This window comes from Bacillus rossius, chromosome 16 (assembly GCF_032445375.1).
Source record: "Bacillus rossius redtenbacheri isolate Brsri chromosome 16, Brsri_v3, whole genome shotgun sequence".
In the NCBI taxonomy this organism is placed as follows: Eukaryota; Metazoa; Arthropoda; class Insecta; order Phasmatodea; family Bacillidae; genus Bacillus; species Bacillus rossius.
Window position 1 is genome coordinate 28,349,430 of NC_086343.1, and position 12,365 is coordinate 28,361,794.

At 38.4% G+C, this 12,365-nt stretch overlaps 1 protein-coding gene across 1 annotated transcript in view; it reads left to right on the plus strand.

Annotated features, from left to right (window-relative positions):
- Positions 1-729: 729 nt before the first annotated feature.
- The window catches only part of LOC134539932 (juvenile hormone esterase-like), a 56,209-nt gene continuing 44,573 nt past the window's right edge, over positions 730-12,365 (plus strand). Inside the window, exon 1 of the mRNA XM_063382297.1 lies at positions 730-863. Within this exon, the coding sequence (XP_063238367.1) occupies positions 795-863 (69 nt within the window). The 5' untranslated portion in view covers positions 730-794. The remainder of the gene's footprint in view (positions 864-12,365) is intronic.

The following is a 12,365-nucleotide window of genomic DNA, read 5'->3' on the forward strand; positions in this document are numbered from 1 at the left end:
TTTTTTCAAAGGAAACAATAAAAACCACAGAAACAAGTTTATTTTTTATACTCTGATAGTTTTTAATCATCATTTTAAAGTACAATTAGTACTGATACTTTCTAATGAATATTATTGACGTGACGTCAAATAATTGATGAAAGCCGGCTACACGCACAAAAAAGTGTCCCGTAACACACATTGTCCCGTTACGCTCATTGCACGCTTGCGCCGCATCTATCTCTCTTCCACTCGATTGGGAACAACCATCAATTTTACTTTTTCCAAGCACATTAAACTTGAAACACTCCCATTCGTTTCCTACTTTTCCTATCATTGTCCTATCCTTAACAGAATGTCACAGATTTGAAGAAGTTAAATAGCAAACATGTATAAAAGTTATAGTTAAAATAATGTCTTCGTTAAAGTAATAAACATATTTTAATTAATGAGTGCAAATAAAAGTAAATTTATCAATTAAATTGTATATTTCATTTTACTCCTTCTTTGTATCCATACAAAATAGTGATAAATCAATAAAAATGATTCTATTTTATTCATAAAAGTATGCAATCATTTCATCAATGTTTTGTTATGATGTCACGTTAAAATATCGTCCATAAACCGACTATACAGAGAACCAATTTTTTTAAGTGTATCATTAATTGAACTAGATTTTATCCATCAGGTTTCAAGGACATACATTTATCTGTTAATTCTCATTTTAACAGAATAAATCGAGATAGCATTGTGATTTTATCACTATAAATATTGAGGCGTAATAGATTTGTTCTGCGGTCGCCAGTCTTCCAACGATGCTGCTGGTCTCTGCGTTGCTGTTCGTCACACTCCTGAGTGGGGCGTGCTCGGAAGACGTGCACCAGGTGACAACAGCTTGTTCCGGTAGAGAATCACATACAAGAAAAAACGCTAACAGATTGGGCGGCCTTTTCTGTTCAAGGAAAATGATCACTTGTCGACTCGTGGATGTCGAGGTTTCAAGTATTACGTAACGCAATTTTTGAAATGTGTTGATCCTCCCTCTTCACTATGCAACATGCGTAAAATTTTTCTGTACCCCCCTACCCCTCTTTAAACGTTACGAAACACCCAAGTGACCATTTCTACCTAAATATCATAATTATGTTGCGCAAAGTACCTACCGAAAAAGTCGCTAAAATACCTTTGTTATTGTTTTAATCACGTTTGTGGTAATTATAAATAAAACGAGCAATTTCGAACTTGCAATGCATGCGTATATTGTTATTTTATTTATTAAACTATCATACATAATGCAATAAACATTTTTATCAGTTTAAAATATGTTAAAATGGGCTCAAATTTGTTCCAATAATCTCTTACTACTCTTATATTTAATTACGCCATTTTCCTGACTAGGCCTTGCCTTAAATATATTTTTGGCTTCATCCAGCATTGTTCTTTTCATGCATTCTCCTATGTTACTTTTTCTACTAATAAACTCTTAAAATAATATAACTGATTTATCTTAACCTTTGGAAATGCAATTAGAAACAGACCTAACTGAAATAAAACATGTTAGTCATAATAAAATCGTATTATTAATACAATTTTTTAAATAGTAGTATAGGATAGGGGCTCCGGCGCCAGGCGGCAGGCGGTGGAGCTGTGTGTCCGATCCGCCATCTTGGATTGTGACGTCACGGCGGCCATCTTGGACGAGCGTAATGGGACACAGCGAGACGGGACACAGCGTAACGGGACATAACGTAACGGGACAAGTAGATCACGGCGGCCATCTTGGATCCGCCATTTTGGATAATGTCATTTTGTTTTCTAGAAAATTCCGACATTGTGTTGTCCGCCATTTTGAATGATGACGTCACTGTTGCAATTATCGTTATGGTCGCCATCTTGAAATTTAGACGCCATCTTGGAAATCCGCAATTTTTATGTTAGAAAATCGGGATGGATTCCAAAATTCATCAAAAAAATTACTTATTCGAATTCTCATTGATTATATCGATCACCGTCCTCGGTTCGAACCCGGTAAGTGCAAAAAAAAACTAAAAATGATGACAGGCTCCTTCCTCAACAGTGGATGCAGGCAGACTGACTCCTACCACTTTTTTTCAAAGCATATATATCGTCAGCTGGTATGACGACATGTCCGCCATCTTGTCTTCGTCCGCTGGAGATCACCATCTTGTTTTCGTCCGCTAGAGTGTGCTGATACCATGTTAGTATAATTATCTAGTCACCACACCTTTGACCTTGACCTTGAACTTTGACCTTGACCTTAAAATTTGACCTTGACCTTGAAATTTGACCTTGACCTTGAAATTTGACCTTGACCTTGAAATTTGACTTTGTCCTTGAAATTTGACTTTGTCCTTGTCGACCATCATGGATCCGACATTTTATGTTCAGTACATGCTACCAGGAGCTACCACCTGCTGGAGTACGCCATATTGTGTGTGTGTACTTGTATTATAGAGTACTTTTCCATCTGGATAATTTTATTCTAACCCGCTACAGTGCAGTAATAATTTATTATGGAGGTGCACCCGCCATCTTGAAATTCGGCCGCCATCTTGAAATCATGTAATAATGTAGCTAGAAAAGCGGGAAAAAATTCAAAATTCATTAAATAAATCACTCATTAATTTACATATTGATTCGATGGATTCCTGTCCTCGGTTCGATACCCGATAGATGCAATATTGTTTAATTTTATGTAAAAAATAATAATTTCAATAAACCATGTTCAACATTCGTAAAGAGACTCTAAAACCTCTACGACAATCATCCTATAAGCCATCAACACCACCATATTGGAAATTCATAATTTTAATGCTAGAGATGCGGGAAAAAGTTCAAAATTCATTAAATAAATTGACAATAAATATAATGATTGATTGGATCGACTAAGGTCCTTGGTTCGATCCCTACCGATAAAAAAAACAACTTTAATTTAAAAAAATACTAAAAAAGTGTTAGGTTTGAGAAAATAAAAACACCACAAGATCTTTTTAAAATCCTTTTATTACATACGTACTACACTACTACAAGTACAAAAAAAACACTGACAAATTACTAAAGCCTTTTGGATTCCTCGATTAAAACAGTCTTCTTATTGTACGGACTAAGCCTTTTACATGACTTTAAATGTCTATCCGATCCGTTCATCACCGCAGCCAGAGACGGACTGAAGTTCATATCACTTATATAGTCTCATTAGCCGGTACAACACATGAGTCAAATCAATAACCATGTTCATTATACTTCTCGGAGCATTTTTTATAATGACGATGTAAGCTATCGAGACGTGAAATTAGTTTATTGCACTTATTGCACTGAAATTGTATTCTTTGAACATTATTAGAACAACCGCTTCTTTCATGTCTGCGAACATTTGAGATGATAGTAAATGATGCGCCACAGTATTTGCACTGATGCGAAGTACGCTCTTCATTAATTGAAGTATTCAATGCTGATGGAACTTCAACTGATGGTGGAACAGCACATATCGTAGTCTCCTCCAGTGTTGTCAGAGGCGTTGCCAACGGGATCTGCTCCAACATCGTCGCCGCCGACGTCATGGTTCCCGTAGACGATGGTACAACCTCCGAGTTCGACGTTAAAGTCGGTAACGATGCCATCGAAGTCTCAAGAACAGGCAATTACACGACTTATGCACCAGATTAAACAAACTAGGTGATCCGTACACCGTCGACGGCAGTAACAAACTGAGCGTCCTGCTGTCTAGGACTCGTTTATATGCATGAACCGGTTGGAATAATACGCTAGTCAAATCAAGAACAATTTACTAAAATACTAGAGTCAAAACAACATTAAAAAAATAGAAGCACCACCAACAAAAAAGGAAGCACATTTGGAAGCACCTTCAAAAAAGGAAATACAATAGGAAGCACCGACTACGAAAAGGCAGTACATTTGGAAGCACCGACAACGAAAGTTCAGCACATTTGGCAGCACCGACACCGAAAAGGCATCACATTTGGAAGCACCGACTACGAACATGCAGCACAGTTGACAGCACCGACAACGAAAAGGCAGCACATTTGGAAGCACCGACAACGAAATGGAAGCACATTTGGAAGCACCGACAACGAAAAGGCAGCACATTTGTAAGCACCGACTACGAAAAGGCAGCACATTTGGCAGCACCGACAACGAAAAGGCAGCACATTTGGAAGCACCGACAACGAAAAGGCAGCACATTTGGCAGCACCGACAACGAAAAGGCAGCACTTTTGGAAGCACCGACTACGAAAAGGCAGCACATTTGACAGCACCGACAACGAAAAGGCAGCACATTTGGAAGCACCGACTACGAAAAGGCAGCACATTTGGAAGCACCGACAACGAAATGGCAGCACATTTAGGAGCACCGACTACGAAAAGGCAGCACATATGGAAGCACCGTCATCGAAAAGGCAGCACATTTGGAAGCACCGACTACGAAAAGGCAGCACATTTGGAAGCACCGACAACGAAAAGGAAGCACATTTGGCAGCACCGACACCATGTGGCAGCACATTTGGAAGCACCGACTACGAAATGGCAGCACATTTGGAAGCACCGTCATCGAAAAGGCAGCACATTTGTAAGCACCGACAACGAAAAGGCAGCACATTTGGCAGCACCGACAACGAAAATGCAGCACATTTGGAAGCACTGACTACGAAATGGCAGCACATTAGGCAGCATCGACAACGAAAAGGCAGCACATTTGGAAGCACCGACTACGAAAAGGCAGCACATTTGGAAGCACCGACAACGAAAAGGCAGCACATTTGGCAGCACCGACAACGAAAAGGCAGCACATTTGAAAGCACCGACAACGAAAAGGCAGCACATTTGGCAGCACCATCATCGAAAAGGCAGAACATTTGGAAGCTCCATCAACAAAAAAAAAAAAAAAAAAAGGCAAAAAGGAAGCACAAGTTACGAGATCTAAGTCTTAGTTAGAAATCATAATACAAGAAATAAAAACATTAAATTCTTATAATTTAAATTATTTATTTTATTGCTTTACATTATACAAATGCAAGTAAAACAAGCCATTATTGTATGTAGCCAGCATTCCTCAGTTCCTTGAGTATGAAGGATATTTCTTTGATGCACGAATAGTATCCTGCACAAAGCGAACCATGTAGAAGTCTTAGCCGGTCAACCAATATGTTTGGATCTTTCCATGATGTGTAATCATTCTCTTCTACCACCATCTTCCTTGCACCTTTATAATAAATATTATGATCTCTGGTGTCTTCCGTTTTACCACCAACCTCAGGGTAACTTTCATGTTTGAGATGGTGATCATCACAAGCTTGATCAGATTTTTTTAATATATCACGTCGTTTCCACCGTTTCGGTCTCAGGACACCGCAACATTCTTCGATCTTGGCAGCTTTAGGTGCTTCATCATAGTCTTTGTCTTTGTCAACAACCTCAGAGTCACTGTAACAATCACCGTAGAAGGAATCGTCTTCACCCAATTTACCGTAATAATTCGATGTTGATGATGTTGAAGTGTCTTCATCGTCTTCATGCTTCCTTTTTAGGAGTCCATCATTTTTACAAAGTAGGAAAGATCTACTTGAATTCGGCTGGAATATATTCTCACTTTTCACGTTAAGGATTCTTCCATTGTCTTCATTCTTCCGTAAATCATCAACCTCCTTCAATTTAAGTTCTTTGTCGAGATCGGAAGAGCCAAGAAAATTATTGTCGTAATGCAGATCACTCTTCCTTAGGCTAGTAGATTCATCGTTGTCCTCTAGCTTGTACGCAGGCTTGGCGCTACAAGTTCTGCCATGTCTTTTTAGGCTCTCTCTCCGCGTAAACGACTTGCTACATCGAACACAACTTATCATATTGCGCAGTGGATTTTTAACACAGTCATTCTTCTCGTGTTGTCTTTTATTCTTTCTCAAGATAAACTCTTTACTGCAAAACTTACACCTATGTTCTTTCGATACAACGTCAGATCCCAAATCGGAATTCATATTAGTTACTGAGACTAATGCCAGATACCAATTGAGTGTTTTAAATTAGATCCAATACTTAAATAGAAATTTTTTCATATTTCATCAGCTAGAATTAATATATCTCATGCAAAAGTACTTTATGCATGCAGTTCTGCTTTTCAACAACAGATGTCGCCACATGTTGCTTGCAGGTAAATAATATTTAGTTCTTTTATGCGGGATGCGGGATGCTCACCAACGATCGCAAAAGAAGGATGGCTTCGCTAGACTCCAAGGAAAAGGAAGTTCGTCTTGCATGTTGGTGCTCCACATATGTCTCATGGCGTAATATTAATTTGACTGAGTAATGATATTTGTTAATTCCACCTGATAAAAATATTGCAAGTTTTGATTTAGTAGCTGAAATTATCGAATTAAATGTAACTCCAAATAAAATGACATGTCTCATACGACCAAAAAATAAATCCATGCAGAGAGCGGTTTCTCGAATAGTCAGAAACACTTGAAGAAACCACAGGAATGATTGCAAGAACACGGGAAAAACCATCAAAATATTGACAAGAATAATCAGAAGCACACGGAGAAAACCATCATAATATTGGCAAGAATAATCAGGAGCACACGGAGAAAACCATCATAATATTGGCAAGAATAATCAGGAGCACACGGAGAAAACCATCATAATATTGACCAGATTAATCAGAAGTACTCGGAGAAAACCACCACCTGTTTTCTTTGATATCATAAAATTACAGGAAAAAATATTTAAAAATAAAAATAAATTAATAAAAAAAATTATATAAAATAAAAATAAATTAATAAAAAAAACGCATAAACAGTTTCTGCTAGCTTGTAAACTTATCATTGTTGAGCAAAGATAGAGTTCTTGTACAAGCCAGAAATTTATGCATTTTTTTTATTTTTTTAATTTTTTTATTAATTTATTTTTATTTTATTTTTTTATTAATTTATTTTTATTTTTAAATATTTTTTCCTGTAATTATATGATATCAAAGAAAACAGGTGGTGGTTTTCTCTGAGTACTTCTGATTAATCTGGTCAATATTATGATGGTTTTCTCCGTGTGCTCCTGATTATTCTTGCCAATATTATGATGGTTTTCTCCGTGTGCTCCTGATTATTCTTGCCAATATTATGATGGTTTTCTCCGTGTGCTCCTGATTATTCTTGTCAATATTTTGATGGTTTTTCCCGTGTTCTTGCAATCATTCCTGTGGTTTCTTCAAGTGTTTCTGACTATTCGAGAAACCGCTCTCTGCATGGATTTATTTTTTGGTCGTATGAGACATGTCATTTTATTTGGAGTTACATTTAATTCGATAATTTCAGCTACTAAATCAAAACTTGCAATATTTTTATCAGGTGGAATTAACAAATATCATTACTCAGTCAAATTAATATTACGCCATGAGACATATGTGGAGCACCAACATGCAAGACGAACTTCCTTTTCCTTGGAGTCTAGCGAAGCCATCCTTCTTTTGCGATCGTTGGTGAGCATCCCGCATCCCGCATAAAAGAACTAAATATTATTTACCTGCAAGCAACATGTGGCGACATCTCTTGTTGAAAAGCAGAACTGCATGCATAAAGTACTTTTGCATGAGATATATTAATTCTAGCTGATGAAATATGAAAAAATTTCTATTTAAGTATTGGATCTAATTTAAAACACTCAATTGGTATCTGGCATTAGTCTCAGTAACTAATATGAATTCCGATTTGGGATCTGACGTTGTATCGAAAGAACATAGGTGTAAGTTTTGCAGTAAAGAGTTTATCTTGAGAAAGAATAAAAGACAACACGAGAAGAATGACTGTGTTAAAAATCCACTGCGCAATATGATAAGTTGTGTTCGATGTAGCAAGTCGTTTACGCGGAGAGAGAGCCTAAAAAGACATGGCAGAACTTGTAGCGCCAAGCCTGCGTACAAGCTAGAGGACAACGATGAATCTACTAGCCTAAGGAAGAGTGATCTGCATTACGACAATAATTTTCTTGGCTCTTTCGATCTCGACAAAGAACTTAAATTGAAGGAGGTTGATGATTTACGGAAGAATGAAGACAATGGAAGAATCCTTAACGTGAAAAGTGAGAATATATTCCAGCCGAATTCAAGTAGATCTTTCCTACTTTGTAAAAATGATGGACTCCTAAAAAGGAAGCATGAAGACGATGAAGACACTTCAACATCATCAACATCGAATTATTACGGTAAATTGGGTGAAGACGATTCCTTCTACGGTGATTGTTACAGTCACTCTGAGGCTGTTGACAAAGACAAAGACTATGATGAAGCACCTAAAGCTGCCAAGATCGAAGAATGTGGCGGTGTCCTGAGACCGAAACGGTGGAAACGACGTGATATATTAAATAAATCTGATCAAGCTTGTGATGATCACCGTCTCAAACATGAAAGTTACTCTGAGGTTGGTGGTAAAACGGAAGACACCAGATATCATAATATTTATTATAAAGGTGCAAGGAAGATGGTGGTAGAAGAGAATGATTACACATCATGGAAAGATCCAAACATATTGGTTGACCGGCTAAGAATTCTACATGGTTCGCTTTGTGCAGGAAACTATTCGTGCATCAAAGAAATATCCTTCATACTCAAGGAACTGAGGAATGATGGCTACATACAATAATGGCTTGTTTTACTTGCATTTGTATAATGTAAAGCAATAAAATAAATAATTTAAATTATAAGAATTTAATGTTTTTATTTCTTGTATTCTGATTTCTAACTAAGACTTAGATCTCGTAACTTGTGAGTAGTATAGGATAGCCGGAACTGGGACAGGGTTCTGGGTGAGGAGCGAGGAGACGGTCCGCCATATTGGATTGTGACGTCACGGCGGCCATCTTGGATGGTTGTGACCTTGACCTTTGACCTTGACCTTGAATTTGATCCTCAAAATGTGTCAAAATCCGCCAAAATTGGGCAAAATTTGCCCAAAATTCCTCAAAATTTCCATTTCTGTGGAAAAACATTCCGCCAAAAAATCTCAAAAAATTCCACAATTCAAAAATTCCCGTTTTCGAGAGAAAAATTCCCGTTTCGAGGGAAAATTTCCCGTTTTTAGTCCTTAAAAATCCCAGCGGCTAGAAATGTCCATATGTAGGCTTAAGCATCCATGTCTACAGCCTACGATAAGCCTCTGACGTCATCATGGATTATGACGTCACCGTTGCAATTTCCGTTACGGCCGCCATCTTTAACTTTTTTATTTATTATCCGATTTTAATGAATTTTTTTTTAAAAATTAATAAAAAATTTACTTAATAAAATTTTAATAAAATACTTATAAAAAACAAACATTTACGACACGGAGTTCGAAGTCCTCGGTTCGAACCCGACGAGTGCAAAAAAAAATTAAAAATGGCGACCGATCCTTCCCCCGTGGTGGGTGCTAGCAGACTGACTCCCACCACTTTTTTTCAAAGCATATATATCGTCACCTAGTATGACGTCATGTCCGCCATCTTGTCTTCGATGCTGGAAGCCATCATCAATGTATCGTCGGCTAGAGTGCGCCGATAACATGTTAGTTTAATTCTTATCCGCTAGAGTGCAGTAATCATTTATTATTGCTGTGACACCCGACATCTTGTCATTTGGCCGCCATCTTGAAAATCCGTAATTATTTAGCTAGAAATTCGGGAAAAATTTTAAAATTCATTAAATAAATTTGTAATCTATATACTGATTGATTAGGTCGACTAAGGTCCTTGGTACGATCTAGGACGATGCAAAAAAAAAGGAAATATAACATCAATTTAACATAATAGTAACAGGTTCGAAAATAAAAACACTGCAAGTTCTTTTACAAACATAATATTTATTACATAATTTCTATTTTACTACAGGATCACCTGCGAAGGTTAGCAATCTTACAAACATTTAGGTCCGCATAGGCGTGAAATAACTAATTCTTAGCTCCAATCGGTTTATACAAGACAGAGTCCAGCCAGATCCTTTACAGACATAGTCCTACTCTTCTTGACAGAGTTTCTGGATACCTTGTTTAACAGTTTGCTTGATATCGTTAGAACTGTAAATTACTGCAGCCGATGTCTTGAATGCACACTTCTTCACTTTGTCATCGAACGGATAAGGCTTTCCATATATACAGTCCAACCACAAGTTATATTTCAAAGGTCCGTTTGTTGCTACGTCATCAGTAAGCTGATTGATTATGTCCTGTCTGATATCATCAATAAAATTACAAATGTCCTTTGACTCACTTAACGTACTTGGATAATAGTAGTCTTTCAATGTTCCACGAAATGCAGACTGCGCCAAGTAGAAGCCATTATCGTTCACTTGTAATGCTCCGATCACAGTCTTATGTTTATTTTCATGTTCAGATGCCACAGCAATCGGTTGCTGCACATCAGTTTTTTTACTTGTACGCTCACGAGTCACCAATCTAAACTCAGGAGTCGTAATTGCTGCAGGTAGTTCAGCAGTAGGCGCACTGACTTCACCTTTACAGTTTATCGAATGTTGGCGCAAATTATCAATTCGAGTAAACCATTTATGACACTCGTCACAGCGAAACTTCATGCGAGAAGGATTCTTCGTACATTTACTCCTCTCATGTCTCCGTACATCATGTGCAAATGCAAACGTCATGTCGCAGTAGCCACAAGGATGCCTAGTTGAAGACAAACCCGAACCAGATGTCGCTGTTACTGCAACTGAATCATTTCCAGGCATACTCTTATGCACATCAATGCATCGTTGTTGTATAGAAACCTTTACTTTCTGCCGCACTGCAGGTCCTTTACATGTCTCCAAGTGATGCTTCAAATTAGCATTTCTTGTAAATTGCTTGCGACACTTAATACAACCAAACATTTTACGATAAGGGTTCTTGGCACATTCTCTCTTCTCGTGACGACGAGCATTGCTGATGTTTGAGAAAATCTTGTCACAGTAACGACATCGATGTTCGTTAGTTGACGATTCGCCATCCATTGAAGTCTCCATCGAGGGCGAAACAGCGTTCGTCGAGGTTTCCTGTACAGTCAGCACTACCGGCATTAAAGTCTCTTCTGCTGGTGGTATCACATCTGTTGAAATCCCCTCCAATGTTGACGTCATCGTTACCAACGGGATCTGCTCCTTCTCCGTCGTAGCTGTCGATAAGGTTCCCGTAGTCGATGGTACAACCTCCGAGTTCAACGTTAAAGACGGTAAAGATGCCATCGAGTTCGCAAGAACAGGTAATTACGCGATTTATGCACCAGATTAAACAATCTAGGTGATCCTTACACCGCCGTCGTCAGAAACAAACTGAGCGTCCTGCTGTCTAGGACTCGCTTATATACATGCACCGGATGGAATAATACGCTAGTCAAATCAAGAACAATTTATTATAATACTAGAGTCAAAACAACATTAAAAAAATAGAAGCACCATCAAAAAAATAAAGGAAGCACACTTGGAAGCACCGACAACGAAAAGGCAGCACATTTGGAAGCACCGACAACGAAAAAGGCAGCACCATTATCGAAAAGACCGCACATTTGTCATTGGCTCCAATATTCATTGGCTCCAATATTCATTGGTTCCATCAGTCTATTGATTCTATCAGTCTAGTGACTCCAACAGCCATTGACACCAACGGCCTTTTTCTTCATCAGCTCCAATGATATTTGGCTAGAATGCTACGAGTCTAAGAGACCATGAGGCTACAATTCTACGAGTGTACAAGACTCCTCCAACTACCTTCAAGTGTATAAAGCTCCAAATGCTCCAACAGCTCCAACACGCAATGTACGCGCAATACATGTAATTTACACACAATAAATGTAATGATTACACAGTACACACACACAGGAAACGGAACGTACACACAGTACACACAGGAAACGGAACGTACACACAGTACACACAGGAAACGGAACGTACACACAGTACACACAGGAAACGGAACGTACACACAGTACACACAGGGAACGGAACGTACACACAGTACACACAGGAAACGGAACGTACACACAGTACACACAGGGAACGGAACGTACACACAGTACACACAGGAAACGGAACGTATACACAGTACACACAGGAAACGGAACGTACACACAGTACACACAGGAAACGGAACGAACACGTAATATTCACGCAATTGACACACAGTACACGCAGAGTACACGCAATTTACGCAAAGTACACCCAATGTACGCAATGTACGCAATATATATATGTAATGTACACACAATGACTACGCTTCGTTCGCGCAGGACAAACATTTAATGAAAACGAAGCACGTTTGGACGGAAATTCTATAAAACGAAAGCTCATTTAACGAAAAGGAGGCGCATTCTCTCGTTCATTCAACTTGGTAGGATACGAT